Here is a 19249-nt window from a genome sequence, read left to right as displayed (position 1 = left end):
GTGTGCAACTCAAGGTCACAGCAGCACGCGCTAAGGTGCATGCTGACTCATAACTGAAGACTGATGCAACTCGCAACAATTTCGCAAGGTTTGCACAGCTGATCGGCTCTAAGAAGTGTTGAGGGTCTTTGATATGTCAAGAGGACTTTGAATGGAGTGGGAGTATTGAAATAAATATACATCGGCTTCAGGTTTTCTACGGAGACGATGCTAAAGGTTATGGATATGTGCATGTTATTGCATAACTTGACTAACTGCAGAAATTGCATGCATATTTTCATCATCAACAAAATTTGTCTGATGAAGACTCGATGTAAAAAAGATTAACCCACATAAGCACAACTACTGCAGCATTCAGTGATCTGCATCCAACATAATCATTTAAAAGTTACAATGAATTATACTCACATGTTGCATAAATGTCAAATGCAACCTGATGCATGTAACTCAAGCAATGCAAACCGTGTAAACTAAAGAGTCATCCATTAGTTTTTATAGCATGCAAAACCTTTTGAGTCCAGAATGACTGTGGTGCTGAAATGATGTTCCTCATTGATACAGACATAATTTATGACAGCATCTGCAGACTAACAATTGACTGAAAGTTTGGCATGTCTTAATTCTATTTACTGAGGTTAATGCTTCAACGGTTTAAAACCTTGAGATTTAAGCTTTATATGATCGTGAGGTGAAATGATTATCTCAGAATATAATACAGCATGATATCTACTAGACAAAATTGCTTATGTGCTTCAATGCATTTGGTCTCACATTGTTATCTAGTCAGGTAGAAATAAATCTAACTCAGCATGGACAAAAATGCTTATGTGCAAAATGTGTATGCGCAAAAATCACAATGCTATTGCTTTTCTGTTTTTCTTTTTATAACCTCAACAGTAGCCTGGTCAATGACATCCCTCAATTCTATAAGAAGATCATAAAATACTCACATAAAAATGCATCTTTTTTCCAAATTTTAGAAAGTGTCTTGTGAGGACATTTATTTAAGATACATAATTTGAAAATGTCTAAAATCAGCCAAATCATATTTAGCTTAAAACTATCGATCAACAGGTTTCCCGAGGTTTTGGTTTAGGTCTGAGACCATTATTAAAAACGTTTATTATTAATACAAATGCTAAAAATGTAAACATTAGCATAAATTTGAGAACATCTGTTGCTTTAATGACAACAGTACTGGAGCTGACCTAAACAAACCCGATGCTCATTTTCACTGATTATCTCATGCATCTTAAATATTGTTTACATTTAAAAGAAACACACACACATAGGCTGCTTTTGGATGCCAACTTCGTTTATGGGTCAAATTTGGTCCTAGATACCATATTCGCATGCAACGTTTCTCCAAGCAGATGCTCTCACCTGAAGTCGCTGTAGGGGTGAATGATCCAGTTGCCCGCCGATTTCACGCGCTCCTGCTCCTTCTCCACCTCCTTCTGGCTCCCGTACATGCGCAGGGAGAATTTATTGACCCCGGGCTGCAACATGCTGCTGAACTGCCGCTGCATGAAGCTCGCTTGGCTGCCCCCGGTCTCGCCGTCCTCCTGAGCTCCATCCTCAGATTTGAGGAAGGTCACCGAGTTCCGGGGCTGCTGCTGCGCGCCGAGGATGGAGGACGAGGCTTTCCTACTGGAGGCGTTGGAAAAGGACACTTTGGAATCCTTCTTCTCCGGGATCCCGGGGTTCGAGGCGTCTTGCCCCTGCGTGCTGGTCGCGTCCATGCTGGTCATTGAATTGCACGCTGCCCGCTTGCTCCCGTCGGGCTTGGACATGATGGACCGGAGGCTCCCGGTGCCGGAGACCCGCCTGCACCCCCCGTTCTTGTTGCATTTCATGCTGGGAAGCGGTGCTGAAGGTTTGCCGTCACCCTCGGCAGCATTACAAGCCTCTACCGTCACTGTGGCCACTACAGTAGACGCTTTGCCTCCTCCTCCGCCCTTAACAGTGTCGTGGCGACCCCCAGAAGCAGCAGCATCAGCAGCATCAGCATCACCCGGGCGCGCATCAGTGGAAGTGGAGCTCCTGGACGCGCCTCCCCCTCCTCCTCCTCCTCCTCCTCCCGGTGTGCAGCTCTTAATCTGGACGCTACTCCCTCCTCCTGCTCTCCTCAACCGCGGATGCTGAAACTTGGATTCCTTCTCCGTGCCGTCCGTCTCCTCCGTGGCGACGTGATTGGGTTTCAGGTTCGAACCGGCGGCATCCGAGTTGGACTCCAGGCAACTCTTGGTGGTGCTGTTCCCGGTGCAGTGGTACGCGGGCGCGCTCTTTTGGGCCGCTTTCTTCATCGTGACAACATCCGAGCCGGGCGAGAGCTCATTCCGGTCCATGTCATTCACCGGATCAGATTTGGCCTGTAATTATCTTTGCGGGAAACCAATCAGCACGGATGATGGGTAAGAGAGAGAGAGAGAGAGAGAGAGAGAGAAGTGATTTCTTTGCCAACAAAATGAAACGGCTCTTATAGTTTATTAACTGTTTGTTGGGTCACTCCGTGAGCGCATGCATCTTCCATTTCAATTCAAGTAGGCCTACAATTCAAGTTTCAAGTACATTTATGTAGGGTTTTAAACATCCTAATCAAATAAACACCGTCTTTCGCGCCATTTCAACCTCTTAATAAATAACAACGGGTTGCAACAGGCTAAATATCTTAATTATCTTTTGAGTTTTAATTCAGGCCTTATGCTCATGGTCATGACATTTTAGGATGCTTATTAGAATGAAAATCCAGATCTGATACAACAAGATTCGTGATAAATCAGCATTGAGTAATATGAAATAAAAAAAATGAAAACATTTAACAGAAACTAAAATCATACATAAATGACAAAATTATAGGCCTATACTGTACATAGCGTCAGAATGAACTTTTTAGAGAAAAAAGGTACAAAAGCTGTGACTAGGGGATACTTTTTCAAAAGCTACTAAAATATATAATTGATGTGTTAATATGTACACTTTACTTACTAATAATGTACCTTTAAGGTACAAATATGCACTTATTAGAGTAAATAAGGTACAAGGGTGTACCATTTTTAAAAGAATCACACCAGTGGACAGCTTTTGTACCTTTTTTCTGAGAGTGTAAAATCATGGTAACTGCACATCATTTAGCTACACTTACAGTGTTTTTAAAAAGACCGTTTGGTCAATTAAAGTACAATTTATAAACTGAAATAAAATAAGAAATAAAGTACTAACAAAACTGGGAGAAGTTTGTAAACATTGATCTGGGAACAGGCCAAAAAAAAAAAACTACAGATAAAGAAAACATTTGAAAATAAAAGTTAGGGCCTATAATAGCCACATTTGTTATGTATATGCTACCAGACAATAAAAAAGGGAAAAAAAAGCAAGTTCCGTTCTGTTCATCTGTCTACTCTATACAGTCCGACTTAAAAGCTAATCAATCAAGTCAGCTGTGTGTATGCAGAAATCTATAAATTGTCACATGCATAAACAGATGGTTGGAATATTAGTTACGATTGTCGCATAAACAATCTGGCACTTTTTGTGTCTAAAAATGCAGCTGTCGTCCTGTCGTTCTGATGTCATAACAGCAGAGGATGCGCTCAATGACAGTAAACAGAGTGAAGTCAGACTGCAGCGGGGCGCCATCTACAGGCGCACAGACGGAACTACAGCAGCTCACAGAACCACTGGGGTCATTCAGACCTGTTGAATGGTTTCAGAAACCAGATAGCGCAAATACACTTTTCAGACTTCCAACAGAAAAAACACATTTGTAAACCACTATGACATAACCTCATCTGTCCAGATGTTCTCAAACTTATGCAGCAAAAAAGCTGTCAAAGGGGCAATACCATTGCATACCAATGTTGCTATTTATACTAATATGTACACTTTAGATGCTAATTAGATACTAATGTGTACTTTTAAGGTACTAATATGTAAATAAGTAGGGGTAAACAAGTAACAAATGTAAACCACCCTAGTGACCATATAGACATTAGCTAAAATATTCAAAAATGGCTACAATGGAAAAATAATGAGATAGAAAAAGAAAATGTATAAAACTACAGTGGGACAACAAAGGCCACATTTTTGTAAATATGTAATTGAAATATATTAATATTATTAAATAATTTATTATACACACACACACACACACACATATATATATATATATATATATATATATATATATATATATATATATATATATACACACATATATATAATCTTAGCAATTTTGCACTTTTTAGCAGTTTTTTTAAGTAGTTTTTGCGGTATAATCTGACTAATTTTACAATGGAAAATTACAATGGTTTAAATGGGGGAAAAAATCCCAGGTTTTGTTTTTTTCTCAATGAATGATCTCTGCTTTCATAATAGACATATGACATTAACATCAAGAGAAAGCTCATTTGTCGTCACAAGCCCTGCCTGAGTTCTTGACCACTTTCGTGATCACAAAGCATCCTCCTGAGCACGTCATCTCTAAAAAGCAAGTCATCTTCCTCCGTGAATATCATTGTTGCTGACCTACAGTAGCAGACTACAGACTTGAAGGAGCAGACTGTCAGATCTTACCTTGTTTTCCCTGGCGCTGACGTGTGACCGAAGCCAGCCAATGCAGAAGTGAAGCGCACCTCCAGAACAGCAGCCTGTAGCAATGACATTGAAAGGTTGTCTCAACCCGGCGGAGGGAGAGAGAGAGGTGGGATGCTGCGTCCCTTCAGTGATGGAGCGTTTGACCTCTAGAGGTCATCGAGGTTGCCATGCTCCCAACCACACACTCTGCTTCCCACATGGGAAGTGTTTAATCTGAGCAGCTCCGGATCAATTTCTCTCTCTCTCTCTCTCTCTTTGCAGAACACTCGCTTCCTGGTATGACACATTTAAGGATGATGCTTTGGGCTTCATTTGCATAAAAGGCAAAGTTCCAAGAAAGGAGGAGATCTGTGGATTGATCTTGGAAGCTTTTCGATTCTGCAGATCAACAGGAATTCTACAGGTTTTACCAATGTACTCCAGTTATTGCTGTCATTACTAGATAAGGATTTTTAAAAATAATTGCATTGCATTTAACCTATGTAACACTCTCCGGCCACTTTATTAGTTGCACCTGTTCAATTGCTTGCTAATACAAATTACTAACCAGCCAAACACATGGCAGCAAATCATTGCATTTAGACATCTAGATGTGGTGAAGACGACCTGCTGAAGTTCAAACCGAGCATCAGATTGAGGAAGAAAGGGGATTTAAGTGACTTGGAACGTAACGTGGAACGGGTGCTGGTCTGAGTATTTCAAAAACTGCTGATCTACTGGGATTTTCACACACAACCATCTCTAGGGTTTACAGAGAATGGTCTGAAAAAGAGAAAATATCCAGTGAGCAGCGGTTGTGTGGACGAAAATGCCTTGTTGATGTCAGAGGAGAATGGGCAGACTGGTTAGAGATGATAGAAAGGCAACAGCAACTCAAATAACTCTCGTTACAACCAAGCTATGCAGAACACCATCTCTGAACCCACAACTAATATAAGATATAACTAATACAAGATAATAGAAGATTGGGAAAACGTTGCCTGGTCTGATGAGTCTTGATTCCTGCTGTGATGTTGTGATGGTAGAGTCAGAATCTGACGTAAAGAACATGAAAGCATGGATCCATCCTGCCTTGTCTCAAGGGTTCAGGCTGCTGCTGGTGGTGTAATGGTGTGGAGGATGTTTTCTTGGCACACTTTGGGCCACTTAGTACCAATTGGGCATCGTTTAAACACCATGGCCTACCTGAGCATTGTTTCTGACCATGTGCATCCCTTTATGACCACCATGTACCGATCCTCTGATGGCTATTCCAGCAGGATAATGCACCATGTCAAAAAGCAAAATGTTAAATAATCTCAGACTGGTTTCTTGAACATGACAATGAGCTGTACTCAAATGGCCCCCACAGTCACCAGATCTTAACCCGATAGAGCATCTTTGGGATGTGGAGGACAGATTCGTATCATGGATGTGCAGCCGACAAATCTGCAGCAACTGTGATGCTATCATGTCAATATGGACCAAAATCTCAGAGGAATGTTTCCAACACCTTGTTGAATCTATGCCATGAATAATTAGTGCAGTTCTGAAAGCAACCCTGTGCTAGCAAGGTGCATAGACAAAACAAGAAAAACACATTCACTATGACTTGCCAGTTTCCCTGATATTTCCAGGTTTTCTGTGATTGTGGGAATTGTGGAGGATGATTTGAAAGGCAGGAAATTTACTTTTGGTAACTGAAATAAAGTTGAAATAAAATACAAATATTAGAAGGAAAAAAGTTGCCTTGGAAACTAACTCAAATAGGTTTCATTACTAAACTAAAACTGAAAGAAAAAAATATTTAAGGAAATATTGAAATAATTACATAAAAAGTAAAAAAAAATATCAAAAGCACATAAATTTACAAAAACAAAACTAAAATTAAAATCTTAAAATATAACAAAAAAAAAACGCTTATTTAATGTTTAATTGTTACTAATAATTTCATCAATATTTATAATAGAAATTAAATATAAATATTAGATGAAATGCTTAAAGAAAATGAGAAATGCTGCCTTGACAAGTACTAAAATTACTAAAAATAAAAAAAAAGTCTAAATGAAAATATTTTTTTTTAAAGCTAATAAAAATGAAAAATATAATGCACAACAAAGATACAAAAACTAACATAAAAAAAATTTGGCAACTAAAATAAAAGTAGGCTACTATAGTAACACTAAGTACTACATACTATTGAAGTACTAAAACTACACTTAAAGTCTAAGTGAAATTAAAAACAAAATCACAAAAGCTAAAATTAAAAGAAATACTGAAAATATAAAAATAAAAGTCCCTTCAAAACATGAATATGTATACTAATGAATTCTATACTGTTATACAAGTCATTTTAAAATAACACTTAAGATGTATTTGTTTAATGTATACTTTAAACTTAGACAATCTAGTGTGCAATCAAGAAAAGTGTTTGCAGGAATATGTTTTTATTTGTGATAAAGCTCAGTGCTGTGCAACAGCACTCTTAAAAATAAAATATTATTCTATGGCATCACTGCAGAAAAATAAAATAAACTTTATTTTTAAGAGGGAAGCATAAGAGCAGCAGCAAGGCAGGTCACTAACTGATTGAGTCAAAAAAGCTTGTAAGTCTCTATACATGGTTGATTGGGTGGTCTCATAATAATAAAAGCACACTGCGAGAGTGTCAGAAAACACTCAGTAGTGCAGTACAGGGACTGCTTATGTTGTTTATAGCCAACCATTAATTAACTTCAGAACGAGTTTGCAACAACAGGTGGGTCACTCTTGCAGATAATCACAATCAGCAGCTTCTTGGCTGGAGATCAGACGGACACATGCAGACACAGGCTGACAACAGACTGTAGAAGCAGTGCACAACTCAACACTCAGAAATAGCTGACATTTTCAAAATTTCACTAATTTACTGAAACAAGATTCACTGAATCTTTTTGGCATTAGACAACAGTGTGCTGATCATTTCAGCACATTATTTTATGAATTTGTCATAAGATTCGGATCTTGAAGAATGATGCAACGTTTGTTATAACAGACTGTAAACCAGCCACAGGTGAGTTTAAAAATGCAGCAGCAAATGAACAAAAATGAGCAAATAATGGCACCTTAATTGCTGCTCTAGGAATTCGAGAGGGTGTAAAATGAAAACTAAATTATTCGAGTTTTGGTTACAGTGCTAAAAATACAACATGTCATCATTTTAAAAAAGTTGCAATATACACCTACCAGTGTTGTTCTTTATGTACATGAAGTTACATTAATTTAAAGACGATAAATGGTTATATTAAGTTAAACATATATTTAAAAATGATGAAGAACAATTAAACTTAGATAATTCTAATTTTGTATTATATTTCAGAACTAAAATGACCTTAAAATTTGAATAATAAATACTAACTACATACACACACACACTTAGTTTGTATATATATATATATATATATATATATATATATATATATATATATATATATATATATATAAACTAATTTCTCATTTTCAGTTCATTAGGAATTACAATTATAAATACTAAAAATGTGAAGAAAAAAAATCCATACATTCAAACATAATTTGAATTTAAATAGACAATTGTTAACTGAAATGAAATATAAACAAACTTATTTCTAATATTCAGTTTTAAAAGTGTCTATTGGAGTATAAAGAATTAGAACAAACACAGAAACTCTGAGCTTAGTTTGTGTTCGTGATCTGTGGAGAAACCAATGACAGATTTTATGAAACATCTCATCAGCAGCAGCAATGCATTACATTCATTCAGTCATTAGTTTATTCTTCTCTTTTATTATGATTTACAAAAACAAACCATTTAACTTAAAAGAAGTAAAAAAAAAAGTCTTGACCTGAAAGTCAATTAATATGTGTGGCAGACTGTGAGAAGACAGCTGAATGTGAGGGGATTTAAAAAAAATACAATAAAAAAAAAGAAAGCGAGAGAGAGCTTTTATCACATTATCGGGTCGTGTGCCGGTTTGGATAAAGGCCAAAAAAATGCAAAGTGAAATAGAGAAAATCTATTTCTCTCATGAGTTTTAAGGATAATGCTTATTGTAGAAAATCATAAAATACTGCCCCAAATTCACACGTTTCTTTTTGTTCAATGTTCTAATAATCTTCTCAAAACAAAGAAAAAAATGAAGATAAATATTAGGAGAGAAACCTGCGCTGTGTTTTCCTCAGTCACAGATGTTCTTGGATCGCTTGGCTTTGCACAATATGATGCAGTTTGTTTGTGTTTTAATGTTTTCAATAAATATGTTTCATATATATATATGGGTGACACATCACACAAAAAAACATGTCCAGGTTTTACTAACCTCCAAGTCAAAAGAAAATAAAAATGTATTATGCCCAAAATGACTATATTAGAGTTATTTTCATGAGAATTAAGCATTTAATTACCACGGTGCATTCAGATTTATTACTCAGATTACTGTAATGTAGTATTACAATTCTAAAATACTGTAATAAAATCATTTATCTAATTAAAGGCAGTACATCTAACGATATAATCTATAAACATGAATTCAATTCGCATTTGATATTTTTTGCATTACAGCAAACTGTGCTTTATTGTCATGAAAATAACACATTTCAAAAATGTATTCAAAAGTAACAAAAAGTTATTGGTGCCTTTAAATAGGCTTCTTTTTTTCTTCTGGTTTTGAGGTGAAATGTGACTGGTTTTGTGAGATTCAGCCACTTTTATCCATAAAATAAACATCAAATGATAAAAAAGGTTCTATTTGAGCGCACGTGTCCCTCTCGAGAGACACAACGTCTGCTTGTAAAATGCAGTTCGACTCTTCAGATCTGGCACCGTCATCGCTGTGTAACATCCTCTTCCTCTTTTCCTTCATCGCTCTGTTTTCCTCAGCATTTTTCTCAGGCTTTCTGCTGATCAAAACCACCTCACGTGGACAGGTGCCGCCCAAACCTTGAGGCATGACCGCTCTGAAGTTCAACGGTTTAAAAAAAAGCAACGAAACGCTGTCTGAAGCGATAGAAGAGTGTATTTGTCTCTTGGGGGTTTGGCGTGCTCTCTGACCAGTCTGGACCCGCTTCAGGGCTGGTAAAGGTGTGTTATTAGTGATGGGCAGGGGTCAGAGGTTATCGTTCAGCCCTGGTTCTGTCACGGCTGGAGGGGAAACCAGCACGGCGCAGCACTGAGATGATGATGATGATGATGATGATGTGTTCAGCTCTTACGAGTTATTGGTGGAATTCTCGTTGCTTGGAGAGCTGGAGGAGGAAGAGGAGGAGGAGGAAGGGGTGAAATTCATCCCTGACAGGCCGGGCGGATCTGTGGCTGTGTTCTGCCCAGTCAAACTCTTCCTGCACACCGGACACGTGTCATGCTGGGAAACACACAGACAAAGCGTTTAACCCGCTGCTCTTCTGAACTTTCAACTTAAAGGATCCTGGAAAAATGTACCATGGTTTCCACAAAACAACACAACTTCATAAAAGAAACCAGCATGTCAGAGTGATTTCTGAACAGGTATTTTAGTCTCGTTAAGATAATACGCTAGTACAGTTTTTATTATAATATTTAGAATTTAATTTTTATATTTTCTGCTTTTCTATATTTTTATATTTTCTACATTACAAGTATTTACTTATTATATTTATATATACACACACAACTTCAATAATTAATATATTATATATTAAATATATTTGTTTACATAATATTTTCTTTTCAAATGCCATTCATTTATATTATTAATTGTAGCAATTTTTTGTCAAAGTAAATGAAACTAGCTTAAATAAATTAAAAAAAATAGTTTTTTTTTTAAATCCCATTTTATTTCAAGTTTTATTTCTTTCAAGTAACAACGTTTTTTATTATGATTTTAGTTTAAGATTCAGTTAACCAAAAATCCTTATTTCCAAATGATCATGTGACACTGAAGACTGGAGTAATAATCCTGAAAATTCAGCTTTACATTACAGGAATAAATTACATTTGAAAATATATTCAAATAGAAAACAGCTATTTGAAATTGCAATAATTTTGCACAATATTACTGTTTTTATTGTCTTTTTTTATCAAATAATGTGCCATTAAATAATGGAATTCTTAGTTTGTTTTGTTTATTAAGATTGAAATTTTGATTATAGTATTAACATTAGAATAGTTAAAGAAAATGTACTGAATGAAAATGAGCTTGAACTTTAGGTTGACACTAACTCGCTGAGCAATGACTAACTTCAGCTCTTTATTTCCATCCTGTCCATTTTCTGAGTTTGACAAGAGCATGTTATTATTTTTCAAAGAAGTACTTTTAAATTGCAAGTTTCAACGCCTGCATATTAATTTGAAAAAGTAACAGAGTTCAAAGGTGCTGTATAACAGGATGAACTCAAACGCAGCCGCAGGAGTTATTAGCACAAACTCAATTAGCAAATTCCTGCCTTTCTGTACAGAACCACCAACCATGAAATTAATGTCACAAACTACAAATTGAAACAGACTTTATCTGGACCACTCATTAACGGCCAAATATATGATGTCAAAAGTTGTTTAGATGATTAAAAATGCAATAAAAGAGAAGAGAAACACACCTGCTCGAGCCAGGGAACTATACAGTCGTTATGAAAGAGATGATTGCAAGGAAGTTGTCTAACGTTCTCTTCTGCGCTGTAGTCTTCTTTACAGACGGGACACTCTAGACCAGCACCTGAACCACAAAAACACACATCACCGATCATCACTAGATCACAATAAGCTCAGTGAGATTCTTCATGCTTAAGAAGAAGTCTCTTTTGCTCACCAAGGTAGAATTATTTGATCAAAAATACTGTAAACACGACTTAAAATAACTGTTTTCTGTGTGAATAAAATGTCATGTACTTCTGTGATGCACAACTGTATTTTCAGCATAATTCCTTCAGTGTCACATGATCTTCAGAAATCATTCAAATATGCTGATTTGCTGCTCAAGAAACATTTCTTATTATTATCAGTGTTGAAAACTGTTGTGCTGCCCAATATTCTTGTCATCTGTGATGCATTCAATTTTTTGAAAAATCCTTTGATTCTTCTTTGAACAGAACAGGATTTATTTGAAATAGAAATCTTTTATAACATTATAAAATGTCTTTACTGTCACTTTAAATCAATTTAATGCATCCTTGCTGAATAAAAGTATGGTAGTGTCAGTGTGTGTACTTAATATAATGCATATACCATCTATATACGTTTATTTATATACATTACACTTTTTTTTTTTTTTATCTTATTGCATGAAAGTATGATTTTGCTCACAAAAAACACCTGGGATATAAATAGAGGATCTCTGAAGTTTGGGTTTTGGGTTTCACTATGTGGGCCGTCTAAGAGTTTGCACTAGAAAGCTAAAGCACCTCACGCTGTCAGCATACAGATCCCTCTCTAGAAATCTCTTAATTCAGTCTGTTTGAAGCACTGCTGCTAAAACATGACACAGAGATCCTCTAGCAGCGTGTGGTCATCTGTCTTACCCACGTGCTCCTGTGTTATCTGGACTGTAGGGAGATTCTTAATCTTCTCTTTGTCTGCCGGAGGGGGACCCGTATTTTCAAACTGATTTAATAACTACAGGGACAAAAAAAGTGAGTATGTGATTATACTGTTTCTAAATGCACTGAAAGTGTTTGCAACAGCAGCATGGGGCTCTGTAGAGTTTCACAACCCTTATGATTATAAAATAAAGGAATAAGGCACTTGAGGACCTGTGTTATGATGGCATCTAATCCATTGGCACCCCATGCATAGTCCATTGGGTTTGAGTGCAGCACTCCCCTGTGGGACGACAGAAGAGTCCAGTGATCAGCTGTGGGCGGTCAAACACTGAGAAATGAGCTTAAAGGACAGAATTGTATCTGGGACTCACCATGGCCCCATCGCCATGTTTGGCATAGCTGTCGGAGCAATAATTCCATTAACTAACTGCTGAATGATTCTGTGGAAACAAAGATATTTCAAATGTAACTATATATATATATATATATATATATATATATATATATATATATATATATATATATATATATATATATATATATATATATATATATATATACACACACAGTACAGACCAAAAGTTTGGAAACATTACTATTTTTAATGTTTTTGAAAGAAGTTTCTTCTGCTCATCAAGCCTGCATTTATTTGATAAAAAAAAAACATAATTTTTTTTTAATATTGTGATATATTATTACAATTTAAAATAATTGTTTTTACATTTATTATACTTTCAATTATCATTTATTTCTGTGATGCAAAGCTGAATTTTTAGGATCATTATCACATGATCCTTTAGAAATCATTCTAATATGATGATTCATTATCAAAGTTGGAAACAGTTCTGCTGTTTAATATTTTTCAGAACATGATGTGCTACTTTTTTAGGATACTTTGATGAATAAAAAGTAAAAAAAAAAAAAAAAAAAAAAAGAAGCTATGTTTTTAAAATATAAATATTTAGAATAATTTAAAATATAAATTACTAGTCAGTAATTTGGGGTCAGTCATTTTTTTCCTTCTTTTTTAAAAATAAAATAAATACTTTTTATTCAGATGTGTTAAATTGATAAAAAAGTGATAGTAAAGAAAATATATTATTAGAATATATATTATTATTTTTTTCTTTTTTTTGAATAAATGCAGTTCTTTTTAACCTTGTATTGATCAGATATATTAGACAGCAGAAGTTTCCAACACTCATAATAAATCAGAATATTAGAATGATTTCTAAATGATCATGTGATCGACTGATGTTACATGTGACACTGAAGCTGGAGGAATGATGCTGAAAATTCAGCTTTGCATCACAGGAATAAATTATTTTTTTAAGTATATTCAAATAGAAAACTATTATTTTAAGTTGTAATAATATTTCACAATATTACTGTTTATTCTGTATTTTTGCAGAAGAAACTTCTTTCAAAAACATTAAAAATAGTAATGTTTCCAAACTTTTGGTCTGTACTATATATATATATATATATATATATATATATATATATATATATATATATATATATATATATATATATATATATTTTTTTTTTTTTTTTTTTTTTTATTGTAGACATTTTAATATAGTTGTGTATAATGGAATATTTACTTTTGGCAAACTGCAAGTTTCATTTTTGGCCTTTCTTATTAATATGTTTGGGGACCTCTGGTCTACAGTAATGGCCATAGCACATTATCACTACAGTAATAATATTTAACGAAATAGAGTTCCCCACTCCTTTTGACCAATTAATTTTCTAAAGTTGATTACTAGGTTAGGTTATAAAAAATATAATATATATTTGATTTAAATTGTTTACTTCCAGGTCTGGAAACCACAGTATTTAACTCCTTACAATTTCTTAATACTTTTGCACTATAATGGGAATCAAGAGTAGAGCGATTTAAAATAAATGTAAGAACTTCAGTCAATTCAAAAAGTAATACAGCCTGAATAAATCTGCAGTACAGAGCCATCTGCTGAATTCTCACCCTTCTAGAGTGGGTACCCCCTCATGCCGTGCTCCCTGTCTCCGGGGGACGTGTCGTCCCCGTGGCTGTCTGGCCCCGTATCTCTGTCGTGAGGCCATCTCTCGCTCTCTGCGGTTCTCTGCATCACGGTTATCTTCTGCTGACAAACCCCCCCTGAAGTCGAAGCCCTCATCGAAGATCCCCAGAGCAAACTGCCCATAACCATGCGGGAACGTAAACAAGTGCTGGTCCACATTCTGGCGGGAGAGAGGTTAAGACAGTGGTTTCACACACACACACACACACACACACACACACACACACGATTTTCATAATGTGGCGTCTGTGCAATACTGGAGGCCTGGGAGAATATTCATCACCGCTTTCAACAGTTTTCCTTGCCATCTATTAACTCTGCTATCTATTAACCCTGGATATAAGCAGCTGTTAAACACATATTGTCAAATTTGCATTGTGAAGCAGAAAGCTCATTTTCTACCTAATATATAGGAACCAAAGTTTGCATAGCAAGTGAACTCAGTTAGCGAGGTACAGATGATGACCGCTCAGCTCACCTCAAACGAGGGCCGGTTCTGATCACTAGAGGCTGTGGATGTGGACCCGTTCTCTGCACTGGAAAGAAGAGAAAAAGATTCAAAGAGAGAGAAAAAAAAGGCAAACCAGCAAATATATATTCAGGAAACTCAGCGTTAACTAAAACTGTGAAAGAAGCTATAAAATCACCACACCATCGTTTCATTTTTCTAATGCATGTAAATCACATTCACAGCGTTTGGAGCTGAACTGCCATTATCCTGCTGATGAAATCAACGTGACAAACAGGTTTCCTGAAGTGGAATCTCATCCAGAGAAACCACCGGAACAACTTCTGATGTTCCTGTTCTCCAGATCCACGGCAGCAGGTCAGTACTTTACCTTCCCTCTCCAGGCAGCTCCTCGATGAAGCCGGACTCACACCGCGGACAGATGTAATCCTGCACACAGAGGTCAGAGGTCAGAACAGCATTTAAACACCACCCACTGAATCTGACAACTGAGAAACCTCATCTAAATGTTGTCCTGCCACTGCCACCTAACTGAAATAAAGACATTAGTACTGATTTTACTAAATAAATTCAATAATATTTTAATACATTACAATACATTCATTAATAAATATACTATAATAATATATAAATAAATACTATTAAGATAGTATTTGGGCTGTTTATTATTTCTAAGCAACATAGTGAATGTGCAGTGTTTTATCAGATTTCAGTCAGAAAGAACAAAAACTGCTTTATAACCATCAAATATGGATAACAAGAAAAGAAAGTAAGTCGTTTTTGTAAACTTTAAACATCAGAAGTCATTAGCAAACATTCTGATTAACAGAGGTTCCCTGGTTTGACCCGTCCTCTTCAAAAAGTCTCTTCTCTCTCTTTGGCTTTATCAAAAAATCCCAATCACCAGTTGATTCATTATCATCTTTGTCACAGAATTTATAAGACCCCACTCGTATCGACTCCTCTTTTAGTCTCTTCTGTGATAAATGTACTGACCAACAACTCGGATCCTTCTTTCATACGATGAGGCGATGGGAAAAAGTTCACACATTTTGGAATGAGGTGTGTATTCTCTTATCAATAAAGATCAATATATCGGTCAACAGTCAAACACACAGCGCAGATGAGTTTCCTTGCCTGGTTTATACTACGATCTGAACATAAAACGAAACTAATTGCAGAAGAGATTGTCTGCCCCTTCACGTGTTTGGACCTGAAATATTTTGCCTAATAGCATATGCTTTCATGTAATATATTTAACACATTTTATCAGAAATATCCTGTATGATGACCTTCAGCTGACCTGAGGCGTTCTGTCCTATTGGGCTCTTTCTAGAAGCCTTGCACAATAACAGGAGGATAATAACACCACAGAATGATGAAGAGCTTTCTAACGCCATCCATTCTCATCCCTGCTGCCCTCTGAAACCTCATACGCGGAGCGGCACGTGCAGAACAGCTAGAGATGATAGTAGGTGTAAAACTGACAAATTAAACAGATCTGTGTGTTTAAGATGAACTCCTGACGTGTCCTGGTCATCCCGAATGAAGATGACAGTGAATTAATGCAGTTTTACTAATAACATCATCCATCACTCTCCACAAGAATTCGCTTCTTTTATTATGAAAGTTGTAGAGCAGAGAGCACATGCTGCATGTAAGAACCAACCAAAAACCCCTGGAGAAACAAGCACCAGGTTTATTTTAGTATAACTGAGACACTATTAAACTGAATTGTGTTTATTAAAGTATATTATACATTATTTATTCACATTTTAAAAGGTGTTTAATGTCTACATAGTTTTATTAATTTGCATTTAAGTTTAAGTTAGTTGTTTGCAACTAATTTAATTAAAATAAGTAGGTTTTTATATAGGCCTAGATTTTATATTATTTCAAGTAACAAAAATATGCGTGTGTGTTTTTAATGGTTTTAGTTTTATTTTCAGTAAACCTCTATATCAGAATCTGACATTACTCACAATAATTTCTAAAATTAATCAGCTGATCTCATTATTCAACCATGATTAATTTTAGAAATTATTCCGAAAAAAAAATTATTCATTGAATTTACTAAAAAATGTATGGTAAGTGGTTGCAATCAATTTATTTTAGCTACATTTAAATAAATTTTGCTGAACAAAATTAGTTTATTTAATTATAGTTAAAATAAATTGATTGCAACAACTTACCATTAATTTTTTTGTTTGTTTTGTAAATAAATTGAATAATTTTTTTCAGTGCATAGTTGTATAGTCAAAGTCTTCTTCAGTCAAAAAATTAGACTTGCATGAATTATTTACATTAAGTGCTGTGACAAGTCTTGGTTAGTCTAATGCAGAACACATAGCAAAGGTCTGCTTTTATAATAAATATACAGAAAACAAGGAGACAGAATAGAAAAGGAATGATGTTACAGGGTAAATAAAAATAAACATGCTATTGTTAGAGAGGCTCTTTTTTTCCCCTCACATAAACTAATAGTAAGTTTAAAAAGAAAATAAGGAGATAGAATAGAAAAAGAATAGAGAATGCTAGTCTAGAGTCTCTCTCTTTTTTTTTTTAAATCAAATATTTCAAGGATTTTTTTTTTTAATCACCAATCAAGATACCAAAACCACATGCACCACAGATCAATAAGACCAACTCATACATCAACTTGTCAGTTTTATGAAAACTCGACTGACGTATGAAGCAGATATTAGAATTAGTCAGTAATAAACCATCCTTCAGTAACAGAAAACAACTTTATCAGACTCCTGAACCACACAGACTCCTGATTTCAATTTGAAATCAAACATCATAACCTCAATTTAACACTACAATAATTAGATACATAACCACAGATCTCATAATAACCTGCCTTTTGTGACAGCTGTCTATAACAGAAACCTAAAGCACACATAAAGAAGGACATCAGCATTTCAACAATTAATAAACACTCGTTTTCTTAACATTTGATATGACTTGTTATAACCAAACTAACCAGTAGCTCTCGTAACAATCAGCCTTCTGTCAACTAAACCACCTGAATCAAAGAAAAAATAAAGCAACCTTTGAACAACTTAAACACTGTCTTACAATAAGTAAGTCTAGTTAAAAACACAGAAACTAACCAGCCATCGGTTTCAACACAAACATCAGCATCTAACAAAGTCTCTTGTCATAAATATACTATAGTTATTAAAATTGAACTAGTTGATCTCTAATAACTAATTACAGACAACTAAACTACATGACAGACCAAACCCAGAGCTATGAACATCTGAAACTTAAGAATATTTAACAAATAACAACTAGTTCAATGATTCTCGATGACTTACGATAGATCCTGTCATAACAAGCATCTTCTGGTTTGACAGGTTATTCAAACAGCAGAGCTCTGGAAACATCTTTAATATGCGCTAAGATCTGCCAAGAGTCCGTCTAATTAAATCCTCACTTATCTAATTAAGAGCAATTCAATTAAATCCGCATTTTAATCTTGATTGTTGCTATTGGCAACCAGCAGCCTGTTAGCCGTTAGCACAGCCAGCGCGGAGAAACGCGTGATAAAAGAGGCCGTTTGCTCCGTTACACACGTCAATACCGCTTTAAAGCGATCGGGCGGGATCCGTTAAGACTGTAGCGTCTTACCGGGAGCCGAGGGCTGATCTCTTCCGAACACCGGTGACAGAAGAACCGGCAGGGCCGCGGGGGAGCTTCCGCCATCTTCACTGCAGGACCGACCGAGAGAGCGAGAACGAGGCGAAGGATGGTGGCCCGCACGGAACAAACATTAGTCCTGTGCTGTGCGTACGGTGACGGAACGCGTTTGGGAAAATACACGCACCATAGACCATAGACTTATACAGTAAAAATCAAACATCCTTGAAACATTATATAATTAAATATTGTATATTAAATATATAATTTATGTATGTATTTATTAATTTATTTTACAACTTAAAAAAATGTATTACACAACAGAAAATAAATACGCTGAAAGTGACACCTCATGGAGAAAGAGGGATTCGACGAATGTATTTTAAACCTCTGTAGTTTGTAAACTCTAATAACCAGATCCATCGAACCATTTAAAGACATTCATCATGAATGAGTTTTCCAGCAACGAACTGTTTTCATATACAGCAATCATTTAATAACTAATAAAGATATATTTTGTTGTGAATATTAGAAATGCGTGTAATGTCATTACCATCCTGCAGATGGCAGAAACACAACAGAAACACAACTCTGTTCAGGTCATCAGGTATAAAAGATAACACGAAAACTTAAACCTGTACGAGATCTCCTTTAGAGATAAAAATATATATTTCAAAGATCTCTAAGTCAATGAAGTACATAGGCCTCAATTAGTTTTTAGGTTAATTTTTAAATTAAAAATTATGTATGAAAATTAACAATAATAATTTCATTTCAGTTCAGGGTTACTATAGTTAACTAAAACTAAAACAATAAATACACTAAACGATATATTAAAATGACTTAAACTGAAATTAAAATTTATACAAGTGAAAAATATATATAAAAACAAAATCAAAATATTAGTGAAACTACAATAGACTATAGACTATAATATATATATAGTAAAAAATACTAAAATAATGTAAAT

General features: G+C 35.3%; 2 protein-coding genes across 3 annotated transcripts in view; both read right to left on the bottom strand.

The window, feature by feature from the left end:
- LOC113112612 (potassium/sodium hyperpolarization-activated cyclic nucleotide-gated channel 2-like) overlaps positions 1 to 5306 on the bottom strand; it is a 47082-nt gene extending 41776 nt beyond the window's left edge. The window contains exons 1-2 of the mRNA XM_026278336.1: positions 4576 to 5306; positions 1384 to 2382 (exon numbers count right to left, since the gene is read on the bottom strand). Coding sequence (XP_026134121.1) covers positions 1384 to 2348 — 965 coding nt within the window. The 5' untranslated portion in view covers positions 2349 to 2382; positions 4576 to 5306. The remainder of the gene's footprint in view (positions 1 to 1383; positions 2383 to 4575) is intronic.
- A 3050-nt stretch (positions 5307 to 8356) lies between these two features.
- On the bottom strand, positions 8357 to 18418 carry LOC113112600 (E3 ubiquitin-protein ligase RNF126-like). Of its 2 annotated transcripts, XM_026278313.1 has the most exons (9): positions 18271 to 18418; positions 15005 to 15063; positions 14644 to 14701; positions 14090 to 14325; positions 12471 to 12539; positions 12310 to 12379; positions 12079 to 12172; positions 11161 to 11276; positions 8357 to 9950 (listed from the first exon to the last, which is right to left on the bottom strand). In XM_026278313.1, exons 1-9 carry the CDS (start codon positions 18343 to 18345, stop codon positions 9798 to 9800), a joined length of 930 nt encoding a protein of 309 aa, XP_026134098.1. In that variant the 5' UTR covers positions 18346 to 18418; the 3' UTR covers positions 8357 to 9797. The 2 variants fall into 2 exon arrangements, with proteins under 2 accessions (XP_026134098.1, XP_026134107.1); XM_026278322.1 differs by lacking the exon at positions 18271 to 18418 and having other exon boundaries at positions 14818 to 15010.
- Between the last annotated feature and the right edge of the window lie 831 nt (positions 18419 to 19249).

This window comes from Carassius auratus, chromosome 2, assembly GCF_003368295.1.
Source record: "Carassius auratus strain Wakin chromosome 2, ASM336829v1, whole genome shotgun sequence".
NCBI lineage: Eukaryota > Metazoa > Chordata > Actinopteri > Cypriniformes > Cyprinidae > Carassius > Carassius auratus.
Note: the sequence above shows the minus strand (reverse complement) of the source record. Positions and strands in the feature narration are given on the sequence as shown.